General features: G+C 33.8%; 1 protein-coding gene across 1 annotated transcript; it reads left to right on the forward strand.

Annotated features, from left to right (window-relative positions):
- Positions 1-14,442: 14,442 nt before the first annotated feature.
- LOC136038901 (uncharacterized) lies at positions 14,443-20,711 on the forward strand. The gene is made up of 3 exons (XM_065722380.1): positions 14,443-14,579; positions 17,143-17,251; positions 19,997-20,711. Exons 1-3 carry the CDS (start codon positions 14,571-14,573, stop codon positions 20,611-20,613), a joined length of 735 nt encoding a protein of 244 aa, XP_065578452.1. The 5' UTR covers positions 14,443-14,570; the 3' UTR covers positions 20,614-20,711.
- Positions 20,712-21,061: the final 350 nt, after the last annotated feature.

Below are 21,061 nucleotides of genomic sequence, written 5' to 3' on the forward strand. Positions count from 1 at the left end.
TTTTTTCCTTTTTTTCTTTTTAGTTTTTTATTGGTTTTTACCTTTTTTTTAGCTTTTTCAGTTTTTTTTCGTTTTTTCTTTTTACTTTTTTAGTTTTTATCTTTTTTTTTTTTATTTTTATTAATTTTATTAGTTTTCTTTTTCTCTTCTATTTTTCAGTTTTTTCCTTTTTTTTAGTTTTTTTTAGTTTTTTTAGTTTTTTTAGTTTTTTAGCTTTTTTATTTTTTTTATTAGTTTTTAGTTTTTTTTTTTAGTTTTTTCAGTTTTTTTTTTAGTTTTTAGTTTTTTACCTTTTTTAGCCTAACCAGGATTTGAACCTGGGACCTTCATTCTCCGTTCTGACACCCTCTCTCATCGAGTGACTACTCCAGAATGTTCATTTTGGTGTTTTAAATGGTATATTATTAACCAAATTAATGTGTTTTACAATATACTAAGCATCGTCAAAGCAAAAATGATGGCTACTAATTTCATGACGCCAGCCAAAACATGACGTCACCTGATCCACAGATCCGCAGATCCACACACAGACAACTTATTTTTATATATATAGAAGATATAATCTGGCGTAACGGACAGACAACTTATTTTTATGTATATAGATATATATATATATATATATATATATATATATATATATATATATATATATATATATATATATATATATATATATATATATATATATATATATATATATATGTTGCATATAAATAGATTGTCAGGTTTACTGACTCTTGAACATGCAACATATGATTGTCCATGGGAAAAACAATCCGTATTCAGATCTATACCTCATTATTCTAATGATGTGTGCCTGTGTCCCGGTCGTCATTTATATTCCCTGTGTCCCGGTCGTCATTTGTGTCCCGGTGTCCCAGTCTGTAATTACTCTTTGAGTGTCCCGGTCGTCATTTATATTCCCTGTGTCCCGGTGTCCTGGTCGTCATTTGTGTCCCGGTGTCCCGGTCTGTAATTTCTATTCGAACAATCCCTGTGTCTCGGTCGTCATTTATGTATCCCGCCTGTGCTCCCGGCGTCCCGTTGTAGTTGTATCTCTGTGTCCCGGTCGTCATTTATATTCCCTGTGTCCCAGTCTGTAATTTCTCTTTGAGGTTCCCGGTCGTCATTTATATTCTCTGTGTCCCGGTCGTCATTTGTGTCCTGGTGTCCCGGTATGTAATTTCATCAGTTGACAAACATGACGTCATTGGACAAACAACTTCATGACGCATACAGCTCAATCCTTATAATGACGTCAGTCGACAAACATGACGTCAGTCGACACACAAACATGACGTCACTCGACACACACACACAGACAACTTATATATATATATATATATATATATATATATATATATATATATATATATATATATATATATATATATATATATATATATATATATAATATATATATATATATATATATATATATATATATATATATATAAATAATTTGTTTGTCTGTGTACTGACGTCATGTTTGTGTGTCGACTGACGTCATTATAAGGATTGATCATTATTCCGTCATGAAGTTGTCTGTCGTCTGACGAAATTACAGACCGGGACACAAATGACAACCGGGACACAGGGAATATAAATGACGACCGGGACACTCAAAGAGAAATTACAGACTGGGACACCGGGACACAAATAACGACCGGGACACAGGGAATATAAATAACGACTGGGACACAGGGACACAACTACAACGGGGACGCCGGGGGGCACAGGGGGGATTGTTTTTCCCATGGACAATTATACTTTGCATGTTCAAGAGTCGGTGTACCGGACAATCTATTTATATGCACAGACAATGGGACAGCGAAGAATGTTGTATATTCGCAAGTTTTACGTAGTTAAAAACATATATATATATATATATATATATATATATATATATATATATATATATATATATATATATATACTAGCTGTTGGGGTGGCGCTTCGCGCCACCCCAACACCTAGTTGGTGGGGGCGCTTCGCCCCCCCCCCAAGCCCCCCCGCGCGCGTAAGTCGTTACGCGCCATAATAGTTACGCGCCATTGTAGTTGTGTCCCTATGTCCCACCTGTGAATATAGATATATATATATATATATATATATATATATATATATATATAAATATATATATATATATATATATATATATATATATATATATATATATATATATATATATATGGTTTTAACTACGTAAAACTTGCGAATATACAACATTCTTTGCTGTCCCATTGTCTTTGCATATAAATAGATTGTCAGGTTTACCGACTCTTGAACATGCAACATATAATGGTCCATGGGAAAACAATCTGTATTCAGATCTATACCTCATGATTCTAATGATTGCCCTTGAGCTTTGTTGATGGTGATTGCTAATCGACCATTCCCTGTCCCGGTGTCCCGGTCGTCATTTACATCCCCCTGTTTCCCCCGGTGTCCCCGTTGTAGTTGTGTCCCTGTGTCCCGGTCGTCATTTATATTCCCTGTGTCCCGGTCGTCATTTGTATCCCGGTGTATTTTTTTTTATTAGTTTTTAGTTTTTTTTGTAGTTTTTGCCTTTTTTTAGTTTTTTCAGTTTTGACGTCACCTGATCCAGTTTTTTCAGGTGACGTCACCTGATCCACGATCCACAGATCCACAGACAACTTATTTTTATATATATAGATAGTTTTTTTTTTTTTACTTATGCCCTGGTCGTCATTTATACTCCCTGTGTCCCGGTGCTTTGTTGATTGCTAATCGAACATTCCTTTTGTCCTGGTCGCTTTCTCTTTGAGTTTCGTCATTTATTTTTTTCTTTTTTAGTTCTTTTAGTTTTTACCTTTTTTAGTTTTTTTTAGTTTTTTAGATGAAAATTTTTTTTAGTTTTTTCCTTTTTTTCTTTTTAGTTTTTTATTGGTTTTTACCTTTATTTTAGCTTATTTTTCAGTTTTTTCCTTTTTTTTAGTTTTTTTTTATTTTTTATTTTTTTTAGTTTTTTACCTTTTTTTAGTTTTTTTAGTTTTTTTAGTTTTTTAGCTTTTTTACTTTTTTTATTAGTTTTTAGTTTTTTTTTGTAGTTTTTGCCTTTTTTTAGTTTTTTCAGTTTTTTTTTTAGTTTTTTATTGGTTTTTACCTTTATTTTAGCTTATTTTTCAGTTTTTTCCTTTTTTTTAGTTTTTAGTTTTTTTAGTTTTTTATCTTTTTTTTAGTTTTTTTAGCTTTTTTAGTTTTTTAGCTTTTTTATTTTTTTTTATTAGTTTTTAGTTTTTTTTGTAGTTTTTGCCTTTTTTTAGTTTTTTTAGTTTTTTAGCTTTTTTATTAGTTTTTAGTTTTTTTTGTAGTTTTTGCCTTTTTTTAGTTTTTTTAGTTTTTTAGCTTTTTTATTTTTTTTATTGGTTTTTAGTTTTTTTGTAGTTTTTGCCTTTTTTAGTTTTTTCAGTTTTGACGTCACCTGATCCAGTTTTTTCAGGTGACGTCACCTGACCCATCCATCCATCCATCCACAGACAGACAACTTATTTTTATATATATAGATATATATATATATATATATATCTGTATTCACAGGTGGGACACAGGGACACAACTACAATGGCGCGTAACTAATATGAGGTTTAACGACTTACTCGCGTGGGGGGCTTGGGGGGGACGCGAAGTGCCCCCGCCAACTAGGTGTTGGGGTGGTGCGAAGCGCCACCCCAACAGCTAGTGAAGACATAATTATTTGATCGTTCACCTATATTGAAAAAAAGGGCCATTTCAAAATTTTGATTAGACAATTTTGGGGAAAAAGATTGGCGTGGGAGAGGGCCCAGTTGCCCTCCGATCTTCTTGGTTACTTAAAAAGGGCACTGGAACTTTTGATTTGTGTTCGAATGAACTCTCTCTATCTTATAGGACCATTATTTCAATATGATCGCTTCTGGGAAAACAAAAAATAAAATACGTCAAATCTGATTTTGTGATTTTCGTTAAGATTCCTTTAATTTTAGGTGATGTTTCCCTCCTATTTCAAAAATCAGGTTTATTTTCTCAGGCTCGTAACTTTTGATTGGTAACATAAACTTGAAGAATCTTATATATTTGGAATGGGCATAATAAGCTGTTTATGTATCTATTGATATTAAAATTCCGTTTTTTAGGGTTTTGGTTACTATTGTGCCGAGTCGCTCCTTACTTATAGTTCATTACCACGAATTGTTAGGTAAAAGGCGGGATTCTTTGCCTCAAAATCACCTCAAGTTCTTATAAAAAAAATTGTCGGTTTTCCGAAACTGTTACTCTCGTATTTTTTTTCTTTGATTTATCCAATTAAAATAGCCTAATTACCGGTTTCTATCCTATTTGAATCACAAGATAAGTACAAAAAACAGGATCAGGTGCGATGGAACACAGCTAACAAAATCAGAATTGTTTGACGCTCATAAATCTTTACATCGCTAACACAGAAAAAACTTAAGAAGATCTCACAGATTGGACTTTATTAGATCACAGCAATTGTAGACAATTTTTTTATGTTTAAAGAGATTTTTATGAAATATTACGGGAAATAAACGTTTTTTGGCAACATTTCCTTGATTAAGAGCATACATAGATACCATTTTACCAAATCAGAGTTTTTGGTGACAATTCTAAGGCAATTGAGATGACACATATGACACGTTAGAGTGATTTAGGTGCATTTATAAGACATACTCTGCTACATTAGCTACATTTAATACCACCAGCTATATTTAATTGAGATGAATGACACTTTTAAGCTTATACATCATTTTTGAGACTGCCCATTGCCATCATTCTGCTGTGAAAAGTATTCTTAATTCATTGTTCCCATATATACCCATATATATGGGTATATACTCATATATAATTCATTATACCCATATATATACCCATGTATATATGGCATATATATACCATATGTATATATGGGTATATACCCATATATAATTCATTATACCCATATATATAATACCCATGTATATATGGCATATATATACAATATGTATATATGGGTATATACCCATATATATACCCATATATACCCATATATATACCCATATAATTCATTGTTCCCATATATACCTCTCTCACTTTTACTGAAAAGTCAAAGTGCTACCTAGTATCAAAAAGCTGCTTGGCATATTAAAACTTTAGATGACAGGTAACTCGCAAATACGAGTGTTTCTCATATCATGGAAAATAACCGTGTTTGTAACAGTAGGGCCTTGAGTGGATTGTGCTGCCGCTCCTAATCTTTGATATAGGTTAAACTATTCCTTGCAGAAGAAATTATAACTGAAGTATAAATACTGTTTTTCACCTATGGTGTGTGTATAGCCACTGATATTTTGAACTCCCCGATCAGAATTTATTCTTGAATCTGCTGATTTGTTATTGTTATTATTGGTCATAAGTTGATGACTACTAATGCTTTTTAGTTGTTGCTGGACTTTTTTTTACCAATATCTGATGGGGGATAAACAGATCAATTGAGCATTTTGCAAAAAAATTCAGTTGAACATTAAATTTTGAGAAGAACGATCAAGTTCTGTTTTATTTGTCTTTACAATTTTTGTGGAAAACAATTTCACTCAAAACGAATAATGTTTCTTTTTTGCGAAAATCTTAAATGTCACAATTAATCACAATGCCTCAAGTTTTAAGTTTTCAGCAATATCCGGCCAGGCAAACTTCTTCTCCTGGGGAGTGGGGGATTACTATTCACAGATGCAGGGGGATTTATTTAAAAAAAAACTTGATTCTAAATTAATATTTATTAGCTAATTCATTCCGCGAAAAAAAGCCGGTTCGAAGGAAGGTGAGAGGGTGTTCATATTCTTATTTGAAGTAATTTTAGTTTTTCCAAGCTGCTTTTGAAAATGTAATTGGATAAGATAAGATTTATTCATCATGAAATACACATACAATATTACATTTTATTATTCCCCAAAAGACTCTTTGGCCTGTAAAGAAGGGGGAAGATAAACGAGTCACTTACTCAGAGAAGAACTAAAAAATTTAGTAATCACTTACTCACAGAGAGAAGAGCAAAAAGGAGAAGATAAGAAAATATAAATAAAATAAAAACTATAAAAAAAAATACTAAATAGACTAATAGATTGAATAGACTAAATTATTTAAGCAGATCAGTAGATAAAATAGACTTCAATGAAATAACAATATATATATATATATATATATATATATATATATATATATATATATATATATATATATATATATATATATATATATATATATATATATATATATATATATATACATGAAAAAAAAAGATAAAATAACTTCTAATAAGCCAAAGAATTTTTAACAGTTTTTTTTTTTAACAAACCAAATGAGTGGCACCTTCGAGCTGATTTGGGCGACTTATTCCACACAATATGACTCACAATTAAAGCTTTAAAATCTGACCTTACACAAGGAGTAAAAAAAAACTTGAATATGATTTTTGGTATTGCGAAAATTATAAATTTTTTAATCAGAGGTGAAATATGGCGGAACGCTTAGGGGATGGGGGAGGTCACCATGAAGCTGAGAAAAAGTAAAACATGCACACGAAAGAAAATAAAGTGACTCGAGATTAATGGGATAACTGTTGAACAATTAGTTTCCCTTTTGTAACGCCATTATATGTTACGCGTAACCCCAGCCCCGCCTCTCCGCACCACCATTGCATTGTGCACCACGGATGAATCCAGTGACAAACTTTTACCGCACACGGTTTCCACAAAATAATATACACAATTTTAGGGGGGGGGGAATGTTCACACATAAATAGTTCACTGTAACTATCAAAGTACTAAAAATATTATGAGATACTTAACAGCAAATGGATAGGAATAGACTAAATCAAGCTCTAGAAGCCAAAAAGAAAAATATTCAAAGGGTTAACACATTAGCCTAAGCTAGCCTTGCCTAATAAAAAATTAATTCTTATCTCGTATTTTTGTTTCCCTGGAAATACCCCCCCCCCCAGGTACAGATGTTTAAAATCTTTAATTAAAAGGACTTGGCCCTCATGTTCTTTGTAAAACATTAATGCAAAGACTCTGATAAACATATTAATTCTAGGAAGGTAGCACACTTACTCCTTACTTTGAGTAATTTTGGTCAGTAGGCCATTTTTATCTAAGGTGTGGTTTAACCCTTTTGCATGCTTTTTAATAATTGGAAAACTTTTTTTAATTAATTTGATTTTGATTGCATCTTACTTAAAAAAAAAATGAAAAGAAAACGACAAAACTATGAACTTGCGGCAAAACCTCACAAGCCCACGATGTCAATACCCTGTGCCCCTTTTCTAAGGTTTTTTGGCCTCACTTTAATATATAAGGTAGGGAGGAGGTCATTCCTCCCTCCAAAACCATGTTATACTAATTATTCTATCGAAATTAAGCAAATCTATTACTATTGTCAGAATTTCCTGCATTTTTACAAGTGGGAGAGCTGAACACCACAAACCTTCACCATCTATTGTTAGCTATTGCTTGTTTTCTTAGTGGTTCGTAAAAGCTAAAATTTTCACGAACATGAATGAAAGTAACACCTCCTCTAAGGATCTAAAGGACTGTTTGCGAAAGGAAGTAACTAATGAACATTCATTTTGAAAGTGTTTTTTCTTTTTCTTAATGTATTTCAAAAAAAGGTAAAAAGAAAATTATAGTAGCGAAAACTCTAAAAAAATCTTAGATATTTAAAAATATCTTTTTTAATTTTGTAATAACACATAAGAAGTTAGAAACCTGAACAAATTTATATTATTTAACGAAAAGGATGAGAGAGCGAGAATTTAATTTATTTACAAAACAGTTAAAAATACTGCGAAAAAAAAGAAAAATTTACCGATAAGCCTTTTGGCTTGCAAGGGTAAAATCCAGAAAGGTTTTGGGCTGAATGGTCAGATTTTGATGGGAACTAACCTTGAAAGGGTTATAATGTTGATGAGAATTTTAACATATTCAGCATGTTCAAGAATTTTTCAGCAGAGGTTGCAAATTATTTTTGCAAAAACACAAAATTTTATATATTTTCAATGAAGTTTGATAGCGAGTGCCTATTTTTTGTATTTTTTCCCCTAGGATTGATCAAATCGAACTAGTGGTAATCGTAGAAGATCAGGAAAGGGTAGAAAAAATACAGAATTTAGAAATTCTAGTGCTCTTTTTAGGAAACAAAGTACATCACGCGACAGGGAAGTGCCGATTTCCGCTAATTTGTCACAAGTTCAATTTCTTGACCAAGAAGAGAGTAATTTAACAAAAAATAATTTAAATTTAGATACTAATCGACATTGAAACTAAAAACAAAGATTATTCCTCATATGAAGGTATATTGTGCCCCTTTCCCCTTCCCACTCTATATAATAAGTTAAAGTAGTGCCTAAATGCCTAAAATTTATTCCTTACAGTAGAGGGCTGCCCCTTCCCCCCATAACCCCTGCTCTTTACACTAAAGTTTTGTATTCCTTTACTGAAAGCATGTCAATGCAACAAATGTAGTTAAGGGGTAATTGAAAGTATTTTATTCACCGCCTGTCGTTCACATCATTTGAATAGAAGATTTTACCGTTTAAATAAGTGTTGACTAATAAGTTCTTTATTATCAAAAATACTATTTATCCCTTTCCAAATGGCCTTGGTTGAGGAGTTGGTAAGCATAGATGACAAAAAGCCAAAAAACTAGCATAAAAAGTCGGGAGGTTAAAAGTTGAAGGACAGTCCCCTCATTTATAAAGTAATTTCTTTTCAGTAAAGCACATATTAAACTGTAGCGTAGATAGCTGGGGCTAAGGGGTTAGGGTCTGCCCTTATTTACGGAATTGTTTCTATTCATTTTAAGTTTTTATGCCCTCTTTATTCTCATTAAAACAACTCAAGTTGAAAAAGAACGATCAGAAATAAGGCCATGTAATAAGTCAAACTTCAAACAACCAGGAATTTCTGCGACTGCATAAACGAAACCTAAAACCAACAGAAATCCAAGACGATTAGAGGCGTTGGCCATTTCTGACCATCAAATCTTTGAGCAGTGTGTGGGTATTTATCTATTATTCCAACCACACTCAAGAAGTCAAGTTAGGTTAATAATAATGGAATATACCAAAATTGGATGAAAATATAATACCTTAGCAACAAAATTATGGAAACTACAACAGAGAATTATGAAAAGCAGGCCGTCCAGAACGCATTAAATTAAATACCTAACCTTACCTAATCAACTCTATACATTATATATTTAATTAAAATATATCTACATAGTAGTTTATCTTACTCAAGCTGATCTAACTATTACAGAATGCAGACAGAGAAACCGGTTTTATTCAGGTTAAGAACGTAAGCGTGATCGGTATAATAGACTGGTAGCATTTTGTGCGCCACCAGGTGTATATAACCTTTTTTAACTGGTTAACCCCTTGATACAAACAAGTCAAGGTTATAGAAAACATAAATTAAGGCAAACAACCGCTCAAATTCCCCTCAATTAACGTTACCACCCCCTCAAACAGGCTGGATTATAATTTGCAAAAGCAATAAATGGAATACAACTACAACCGCTGCGGAAAACGTCGCACCTAAACCATTAAGTCTGACCCTTGAAAAAAAATTAGGGATTCATTTTTTACGGTACGCGTCTCTCCCATGTAATTTAAAAGCAGAAAAATTACATACGCAACTTGGAGATGACCTTAAAGTTTTGAAACGAGTTCTGCATACACCCATGTTCTTATAACGGTAATTTTTGTTCGGTATACTTTGCGTGAGGTGAAAGACCCGTTCTACTGGATTTCTTGCATGTCGTAGTTTTAATTTGCTGGATAAATTTTAGGCCTATGCTGCAGGGTGTGGTCCCTTTTCTTCCGTCATTAGCATGTTTTCTATACGAAAACAAAACCACAAGCGATAAAGCAATCAAATTGGCCTACACGAATTCAATAGAAACTAGAATCTCATTAAATACTAGGTTATTAGAGTTTGAAATAGAGAACAGTAGTAATTGGATCAAGACCATGAAGTAGTATTTTCAGATTATCGATATCTGGGAGTTACGTAAAACTATACTTTTTCCTTTGTTGGGGGGTGGCGATCAACAGCTAGAACTTGGAAAATATGTAACAATACGTAGGAGATATATGAGTTATATTGCATAAGACTTGATTATCCGGGCCTGCAAGGGGTTAAGTATCTGACCAGTGCAAAGGCAGTCAAGGAGGGGGGGATTTTAGGGGAGCAACATTTCAAATAAATAATCTAACGCTTATAATTATTTTGTAATCTTTGAAATTATGCTTTTATTAATACAAGTAGAGGGCGCAGCTGGCAGTAAGTATATGCAAATAGAATCCGAAATATAAGAGAGTTATTTGAAGATGGCATGGATGTTGATGATATTAAATTAGTAAAAATATGGCGACGATTTAGATGCCATTCACTTGTTCCACAAACTCCTAAATATGAAAAAAATAATTCAACGTCGACGCATTTCCTGAAAGAAGCCAATAGATGTGTTAGAATTAATTGTGCAATACCGAAGTGAAATGGTCTTTGCAAACGTACGAGTCGCCCATCAATGTTATCAGCGATTGCAGTGTCTTCGGCCAGTAATGAACGGTCGTTTAACAAACATGTCTCAGTTCGACTATGGACCAGAAGTGACTACGAAGAATCAGAAACAATCAATTTGGCCTGATAATTAATTATTTTGCAAAGAATAAGTAAGAAAAATCAAATTTAAATAAATGGAAAGTTCTGTTAGCAAATGAACATTTTGTTAAAATTTGGCAAAGAGACAGGAAGGGGGTGCCAAACAAAATTTTATCCCGGTGCAAGAGAGGCCAAAACCAGCAGTGGCCGACGCCCAAAACAACTAAAACCCGGCACTTATCAGTACTTAGTCAAGGTACTAGTACCGGTACTTAGTACGTATTGGCACTTAGTCAACGTATTCAGGAAAGACACAAATGTGCGGATCAACCAAGATGGTTTACCGGTACCTGAAATTTTCTAGGAAAAAAACAATAGAAAACACTCAAATCTACAGTTAACGTACCCATTTGACTTTGTTTTGGTACACGTTCACAGCTTACACTAAAAACTTAACATAGTCTGTTCGAACATTGTCGTTACAATTATTGTAACGAGGTCAATTCATTTTATAGGTCACTGGTAAATGAGTCAATTTATTTTCAAATTACACAAAAATCAAACCAAGTTTTTTTTCAGCGGAAAGTAAGAAGCAGCATTAGTCCTCAAAACAAACAGAAATGAATCTGTATATGAAGGGGCAGGTCCCCATTCAATGCCTTGCTTTTCACGCTAAGGTTTTTAGTACTTAAAAAAAAAACTTCCTATTATAATTAAATGGCCCTTGTGTTTCAGAAGTCGTTCATAAAAAAAAAATGGGAAAGACAGTCAAACAATAGCATAAAAAGCAATTTATTGAGAAGGAGGGCAACCCTTTTGATTATTAATGCTGACCCTATTCGTTTTGAATTTTAATGTTGCTCTTTACTTTCAGTGCAAAAAACTTGGTTTTTTAATTTAATTTCTGATTGTTTTTCGAATAAAGCCGATAAACTTATTCATCCTCCATGAAACATTCTCTCCCCTCACGGGAAAACCCTCCATGTAAAGTACTTCCCACATAGAATACATCACCCCTTAAGTTTCCTTCCGGACACTGAAAATCCCCTTTCCCCTACATAAAATTTCTTACAAAAGATTCAGCCTGAAAAACTCGCCTTTGCTGGCTTAACAAGCTTCCATTTTAAAAAGACTATAAGTTCTAATCGTTTTTCTCATCCCTCCAGAAATTCCCCCTTCCGTAAAATTATTTTCGCGAAATTCAAACACGTCGAAAATGTTTTCCCGGCAATTTCTCCGGAACATCTCCACGTGCAAAATTGAATATCCGAAGAGAAAGTAAGACAAATAAAAAGAATCTTTGTAAAAAATTTGTGAATTCCCATAGTATAAAATTTCTCCTGGAAAGGTCACCCCCAGGAACTTTCCTCCACACGGGAAATCAAAATCATCCCCACGGAAACCCACACTAAGCACAAAATTCCCCCCCCCCTAAGAAAAACTTCTGTGTACGTCCCAATAACATATACTATACACCAACAGAAGGAAAATTTTACACTTTTGACTTCACTTCAGTCAAATATCATAACCAAAATCGTTAAATTTAGTATGCATCACTACCATTAAACAAGTACATCGTCCTGTACCCATGCATGAACAAAATATGTATTTTTTCCAAATAAGGCAATTCATAAATGTGTATATGCCATCTAGCACTTGGCGATTTTTTCCAACAAAAGTGTTAGTTTCCACTCTTATGAGTTTTCATGTGAGCACCCAGTATCCCTTGGAGATATAGGGTTTCAAACACTTGAATTCTTTTTCCTTGTTGTTCACTAAACAAAAAGAAACACGTTTTTTAGACTAAAAGTATGGAGCAATACTAAAACTTAAAACGAATGGAAATTATTCGGCATATGAGGGGGGCTGCCCCGTCCTCAATACCATGCTTTTCGCACCAAAGTTGTATAGTACTTTAAAAAAGCTTCTTATTCCAATTAAACAGTCTTTGTCCTCTAGGTGTCATTCTTAAAGAATGGAAACAAAAAGTCAAACTTTGCTGTAAAGAGTGGGGCATTGGGAAGGGGGTACCTCCCTCACTCATGGAATAATTTCTGTTAGTTTTAAGTTTTAATGTTTCTCCTTACTTTTGGCTAGACAATTTTATTTTTTTAGATTAATTTCTGCTGGTCTTTCAAATGATGTTGGGAAACTCATCACCCCTCCCCACATGGAAACCCCTCCCCCCTACGAAAAAATTCTCCATTGAAAGGCTGATTGTTTTCCAAATCATGCCGGACATCTCCCCTCTACGAAAAATTTTTCTCAGAGATCCCACACTCCAATTAAAAGTTTTCCCGTAGAAAATTTTCCCCCAGAAAATTCCCCCGTAATATCTCCGCATTTGAAATTTAGTCGCAAAGAGAATGTATAAAAATAGACAATTAAAAAGAATTTTGTATAAAATTTCTGGCAAATTTCCCCCATGCAAACTTCACCATACGAAATTCACCCCTGGAAATTTACCTCCTATAGAAAGATATCTTCCTGGAAAATATCCCCATAGAACCCCTGCTCCTTCCAAAAAATGTCTTCATACTTCCCAGTAATAAATAACATACGTATGAAATGGGCTAAGTCTTATAACTTAATGCCATTTCCCGCGGGGTTATAGTAATTATCAACTATTCTGAACAAAATGGCTGTCTCAAAATTTTGATCACGAGGTTCAGAGGAAAAACGGGGTTTGGGAGGGAACTATTTGCGCTCCAATCTTCTTGGTTACTTAAAAGGGGGCACTGGAATTTTCGATTCCCGCCCCGATGAGCCTTCTCTAGATCTTCTTAGACCATTGGTACGATAAAATAAGTCCTGGAGAAAAAAACACATGAACACGCACGGATGTTTTTTCTTTAGGAAAAAAAAAATACAAAATGGCGCAGACAGGTGCTCACGTTAAGGTTCTCTGATACACTGAAATTGAAGTTGCGATCTTCATTAGGATTACCACGAACTGTTTGATTGACAACCAGGAGGCAGTCCCCCCACTCCGATGTATTTATTCTACACCCTCCCTGAATTTTGAGAAATAATTTTCTGTTCAGCATATTTTTCATTGAAAATACCATTTTTGGTATTTTCATCGAATAAACAAATAAATAAAAGAACTGCCTCCTGGATTAAAAAAAAATAATTTTAGCTCCCCCTCTTTCCTTTTCGTGAGCAAAGGCCCTGTTCAGCTTTTTGGTAATACAGATTATAAGTTCTTGCATTATTGGGTCAAATATTACGTAACTTGGCTACCTTATTCCCACAAAACTCATTGTTTTTTTTGTTTTGTTTTTTTTCTTCTATTTTTTGTTAGTAACGCACCCTCGCAAGCAACGCTTTTGGTGTGCTACCGATTGATTTTGCCTGTGTTATTTCCTTTGGTTAATAAATTAATACTACTACTAAAAAAAAAGATTAGCTTCAGAAAGCCATGTTGAACACTTTCTGATTGACCAAACATGTGCCTTAACTTTGTCATCAATGCCACTATGGATCTTACTGTGAGCTATAAACTATATTGAACTCTAAAAATAGCAGTCCAGTTAACGACTCCCCCCTCTCCTCTTAGATACAGTCCCCCCAAAATTAGCTTAATATCTTGTGCTTTAAAATACAAAAGACTTTCCCCTCGTATTTTCTTCATGTTATTTTCTTCAATTGAGTCAGTTAAAAATGATATCCTCGTGATTAATCACGAGGATTAACAACAGTTTTACAAGGAGATACTCACTTTTGAAACACCTGGCACCTTAATTCTGGGTATTGGCCAGTTTTTTGGGACTTCTTCGTGAAATCATCACACTTCTATGCTGGTATATACCCTTGGGATAGAAGCTTGTTATTTGTATGATATATAAGCTATTCTTATAAGAAAACTGATAGTCTTTGTAGTTAAGTGGAGGGGTTTAACAAGTTACGAAGATGAAATTGGTTAGTCATCTTCCATTTTCTTTTTGCATTATGGATTGTACCAGCTAGAACTAGGATTAGGTTTTTATTTTATAAGATGATACTACAAAAAAATGTCAATATTTAAATAAAACATCGAAGAGGACAACAGAAAAATAGTAAAAAAAAGCTTGAATGCTTAAAGAAGTACAAGATACAATTATTTCAATTACCAATGATATTAAAGTAAGTATTGCAATAAGGAATTATTAAAAAAAGAAATTTAGTGTCATTCAAAAGCCTTTTGTTCAGTCTTGGTTAAACTTAAATGAATTAATGTCCATCTTTGATCTATTGTTGAGTTCCAAATTGAGTCATAATTCTCTGTATGTTTTTTAATGTTTTGCTGAAGATAGCTATTAGTTATATACCTAGAATATTCACTTAAGTTGTATTGTAGTGACTGCCTTCAGAAAGTCCTCATTCAATTCTTGTTTCTTTAATGATGGAAAGGAATTGTGGTTTTCGTCACTCTTTATTGTGGACATACATTGTTCCAAATAATAAGTTGAAAAGGATATTGATGTCATTATCGAGTTACGTCAATATCAATCAGTGGTTCTAATATCTCTGATGGCACTTAAGTATTATAAAAGAAAATACACGAGAATTTGAATCGCGAACATGAGACATTACCCGCTTTTTACGGTGATAATACCAGACAATTAGCTTCGACTCGCTGGGAAAATACATAGTAGCTATATGTTAATTGAATAGTTAGTTGGTATTTCGGTTCGGTTAGTGTAGGTTTGTTTAGATTACGTTTTTAATGTATGCCTATGCTATACTCCAACCCCATAATGTCCCTAATGTGCAAATAAATAGCCCAAATTTGTTTCTAAACTATTATATTTTTATCGTAATAAGGTATATTTCATTAGCATTAACCAAACTTCACTTCTCGAGTTTTGTTCGTATAATACTTGAGTACCTGTCTAATTTTTTTGGAGATTCGTCGAATTTCCCTAAGAGGAAATTGGGTTTCCAAAAAATTAAGGCTTATAAATAGACAAACGTTAGCTCAGAACACAAATCCTTAACTTTCGTTAACTTTAATTGACATTAAGATCATGGAGCCCATTTTTTTTTTTTGAGGAATTTCATAAAATCCAAGGAAATTAAGAAGCACTGTTTTAAACGTTGGTGACGGATAAGAATTAAACTTATATATTAACTACCCGTTACATGAAATGCTGACAACAAATAAGAAATACCCTTCGCAAAAAGAAAAACAAATCAAAGAACTTCAAATAAATTTTATTTCCCGAAGATAGTAGAATATTCTTCTGTTTTGAATTCAAACAAAATATATTAAAGCTTATCTTATTTGTAAGTTATTGTATAGATACAATTCAGAGCAAATATTTGATATTAAGGGGGTAGGGATAATTTTCATTCCCAACGCAAATGAACGTTATGTCTGAATTCAGGATGAAATTCTGATCCTAAGAGTATGTCTATTTTTTAGCTACCTCATTATTGAGTTAATACAAAAATTTACACAGGATTATTGGTAGTAATTCGTTTAGTGCATAGCTAGTGAGGTGATAATCTAGAACGATGACGACCTATCAATGACTATCCAATGTTTGAAATTAAGGATAGAAACTGAAGCTTAAAGATCCAACATCTTCCTGCCCGAAATAGAGGCCAAGAGAGAAGTACTATCGACCTCCTGCTAGCTATGGTGAAGGGTCGAACGTTAAAGACTTGCTTAACTCACAGCAAAGCTATATCTTGGCTTCTTGTGGCAGAGAGATGCCACTTGGTCCTTAAACCAGATTGGTTTTATGTCAAGGGATGTGAAAACTTCTTAAGGGGACCCTTAAAAATCATTAAAAGCATCCAAAAAAATAAAGGGATCAAATTCTTCACAATCAAAAAATCAAAGCAACATCAGAACAAAATTTTAGACATAGTATCTAGAACCATATCTAGTACTAGAATAATTTACAGAACTACTGAATGCAACTAAAAGCAGCATTTTTTTTTTCATTTTGTGGAGAAGCTTAAAGGTAGTTAAGAAAGTGATTTTTGTACTAGTTAAAATGATGTTTACCTCATTTAAATTAAATTATCATCTTCTAGTGACTGAGAGCTCAATTTCAGCCTCACTTGCAAATGACTTATGGGTCCAGAATCGTAGTAAATTTTTATGAGTTTTACTTTTTTCCCATTGCATATACAATTTTTAAACAGTACTCCTTTGTTGTCGTTTAAAAAAATGTGGCTCCCTGCCATATTCTCCATAACAATGCTTCTCTTCCTCGAAAAGTATTACTGCTTTAAAGCTCAAAATGCATCATTCAATTCTTCAGGTTGGTTTCATTTCTCTGCCTGTCGAGGATATTGTACCCGTTACCTTACAGAATATATTTCTCAGCTCCTTCAAAACTTAGAATTTAAATTTCTTGCCACAGGTCTATCGGAACACAACAGTTGTATTAGCCCTCTGACCATATCTTTGCCACTTATATCTATTTTTTTTTTAATCTTCTTTAGCATATATAATCAGCAAAATATCTAATATCTTCTTTCTTTTTAGATTTTGGTTGCAACCTGCATCATTGGCATTTCCTTGGCCTTCGAGAATCCCGAGTATCGTGTTAACTTAGATGCTCCTGTTTCTGCTTCTCCAGAAAAGCTAACCGAGGGTAGGTAAATTTCTATGCTCATAAAAAATCATCCCTGTTTTCACTCGAAGGGATATTGGGAGCTTGGGCTTGTATCCCCCCCCCCCGACAGGGGTCAAATCTACCGTGAAAAATTGAAACTTTCTTTTAAAACTATTTCCAAAAAAAATGTTACTGAAATTCATGGCTTCATTTCCCCTAACAAAGAAATATTGTTTTCCCTATTTTAAAGGGTACAATAAAGTACAGACCAGTTTCCAGTTTTTTAACGCTTGAAGTTGAGGTAAGGCTGAGTTAAAAGGATGTGTAGCCACTCCTAATACCTGTTTCACGTTGGTTATTTAGGCCTATCCCAAAGGTTTATAAAACTAGAAACTTTATCCTGACTCGTAGATCCTTGTTAACTGAACATTCATTTGCAGTTTTACATCCTTTAGTCAAAAAATGGTCAGCTTTAATTGATCTGGCAAATTTCAGAGCAATTTCCTGTTCAAAAGATATCCCTTGACAGCCTCAGTCAACTGATGTTATCGTTTTGCCTTTTCCAAAGATTTACCTTATGTTATACCTTATGCGTAGATACGACCTTATTTCTCTAAACCTTCCAATTGCGGTTCAGTCCCACCTCGGATCTATCCTCTGCGACATCCTTTTTGATCAAAATTTGCGTTTTAGGGGCTATTTAATCTGTTCAAACCATTGGTAACAAGAATTATATGCTTTTCACGAATATATACGAAACACAAAGACTTGTGTGCTGTAAGCAGTTCGTGAATACATTTTAAGCTGATTTTCCATGGCTATATCCTGCCCTAGCTTTATACCTCCAAGCCTATGATGTACAGGAATAAAAGCTAAAAGTTATGCGGAAGACTTGTTTCCAAAGACAAGGATTATAGCAAAACATAAGCATTTTGAAGATATGAACAATAGTCGTCCTCAACGGAATAAAAGAGTACAACAAAGCACAACAAAGTACAACAAAGCAAAGCCACTGAATATCAAATTAAATGAGCCTTAGTTTTTACAGCTCAAAACTGCAGCTACGATTTCTGGTCTTGAATTAGATGTTTTTTTTTGTTTTTTTTTTTTTTAACCTTTTCTTCTATTTTCCCAAGGACGGTTGTTGCTCATATATCTAAAATGATCACTTAGGTTTCATTTTCATCACCACTTTCAGTAATAATAAGTTCTTTTTTTATAACAGAAAGGAAGGGCCTTTTTTATGTTGCTTAGCGCGTAGAATGCTAAGTAGTGCGTTGCCCCTTAAATTGGAAAAAAAATGAGCAAACACGATTCTGTTATTTGTATTCTAAGAGTAAACCGGTGTAGAAAATTATAGTTGGGTATACATCCAACAGTTACGAAACACGTTATGGCGACCTTAAGCCAATGAACTCCATACCAAATAAAACAAAAGAAATAAAAAAGAGCTCTAACCAGTTTCTTTATGGTGTAATAAAAAGCCCAGATGTGTATCCGCGTCGAATCTTTTATAGCCTTCACGCATTCCCTTTATTTTCTTTCTGTTATTTTATAGTTTATTCTTCATAAGCTTCTCATAAAGAGTTTTGACCTCTCTAATCAAAATTTCATAATATTTTTTTTGTCTTACATGATTCTGTGTAATATATAACTATATGTCGCGCCAGTATTCCATTAGCATGTTAAGTCACGCGTCAAAAATTCATTTTCTGCTCATATATCATTCACCTGTCATTCTGTGGAATTTCGAACCCATAACAAATAAAAAGAAAATTTTATAAAAATATTCAAAGCGAATAACAGTATAATAGGACACGAACTTCTGAGGGACGAACTCCCCCGTCCACACAGAATAAGGTAACACTTATCTAAAACACTTTTTTAGTTGAAATTTGAGAACCATGTATTTAGCCCCCCCCCCTACCTCCCCCTCATGAAGCAGGTTAAACTCTCCAGGAACACAACCTGATTTCACCCCTAGCAAAGCTGGAAATAATTTCTAGTTTAAACCTTAATAGAACCCATATCTCGCGAACAAAGAAAGCTAGAAAAACCGTTCCAATCAGTTTTTTTTTCCCGTTCAGTTCAGCTCTGAGTGGCTTCTTGGTGAATTGGTCAGGAATAGCTCAGTACGTAGTTTTCTCCAAAAAGTCGGGAAAGTTCATTGTATTGCCTGGAAATTGAATTCTAACTAGCTTTACTTAAAATTTATCTTACATACATTTTATAACTAAATCCTTCAGTGCAATAAACAAATTCTTTGGATAAGATATAAACCATAGATTGGAGGGAAACAGATAAAAAAAAGTAACAGCGATATGAAAATCTACTCCAAGGCAAGACAAAAAAAAATCTAATTTTCTCCCTATCTATAAACCACCTTCCCCTCCCAAAATAATCTTGGAATACGCAGATTCTGCCTCTGCAAATAAGTCAAATTAATCGATACAAGTTGTCGGGACCATATCTAACTTGGGGGAATGGTCTTACAGAAAATGTTCTTTAAAATACATAAACAATTTTGTATTTTTACAAAATTTGTATTTTACAATAAAAATTTGTTTATATCTATTTTTGTTACGTGTTTACGTGCCACACAAAGAATAGTTAAAGAGAGAGGTGTGTCCCAAACCCCTAAGCCCCTCCTGGATACAACTTTACAAGTTGTTTAGTTTGAAAACTTTTGTTACAAATAAAAGTTGTTTCAAAACATATCACAATGCTATTTGAATTATCATTGCCGATACATACACAAACATTTATACAAATCTTTCCTTTCAGGTAATGAAGGGACATATAGCATAATCACTATTGACTCAAAGGGGCGTTTATTAAAAGAAGAACCCCTCACAGAAGATGAGCTGAAGCAAATTGAAGCACAACTAGTACAGCAGCGAAAACCTGAATCTTCTGAAGGCAGAAACCCAGCAGTACTTAAACAACAATTTCAGCCTGTAAACCAGCAGCAGCTACAACAATTTACTCAACAGTACCAACAAACCCCCAATTTTATTCCATATCCATTTTACCGATCAGCCTTACCAGCTCAGACAAGACCAACAGTCTATGTAATTCCTGAGTTTAATGAAACTCCAAGCTACAAAACCCGAGGATACCAAACCCCAGGCTACAGGGCTCAGCCAATCTTTGTTATTGATCAGTCAGCCTTTTCAAGTGGGTATGACTACCCAAGCTATTATCCTGAAAGTTTTTCAGGATTTGATCCTAATCAAAATGCACGCAAATTTCTTCCTTTTGTTCCATATGTCGGAAAATACCCAACTTACGAACAAGTCGGACACACCAGTGCGGTTGAATACAAACCTAATGGTGGCAATTCAGGATGTCTCCTCAACATCTTGACTGGATCAAAGAGCTGTTTCGCAGTTGGAAAATAAAGAAGTCTATAGTATGAAAATATTCTGGGGGTGAATGGATTGTTGTTTGTACATTTCTTTTTGACGGAAATAAAATTACATTTATAAGTTTTTACAAATTGTGTGTTGGCGTTTTAATCATAACGCAGGTCAGTTATGTAGTCAAAGCAGGGGTATTCACTTAACCCCCTAATTAAACAATTCTCGTGCTCCTTTCCCTGAAAATATCATGAACAAAATCTCCCGGTTCTTTTAACATCATTTTAAATTTCAATCTGTTTCTTCCTTGCAACTTAGTTGTGCCTCCTGGGGCTTTCCCTGTTTTTACCCGAATTCAAGAGTTAAATTTCTGCCAGGGATTGCAATCGTTTTATACCCTTTTTAGTGTCAATGTTTTGTTGTTTTTGCCTGTTTAGTGTTTTTGTCTGTTGGAATTCCATTAAAATTTGAAATTTAGCTGAAAAGTAGA

The sequence above is a fragment of the Artemia franciscana genome, chromosome 18, assembly GCF_032884065.1.
Source record: "Artemia franciscana chromosome 18, ASM3288406v1, whole genome shotgun sequence".
In the NCBI taxonomy this organism is placed as follows: domain Eukaryota; kingdom Metazoa; phylum Arthropoda; class Branchiopoda; order Anostraca; family Artemiidae; genus Artemia; species Artemia franciscana.

What these genes read in the sequence shown, in the direction of transcription:
- LOC136038901 (XM_065722380.1), top strand. An exon ending in TCCAGAAAAGCTAACCGAGG is followed by an intron (nt 17,252 to 19,996) that starts GTAGGTAAATTT and finishes CTTTCCTTTCAG; the next exon opens with GTAATGAAGGGACATATAGC.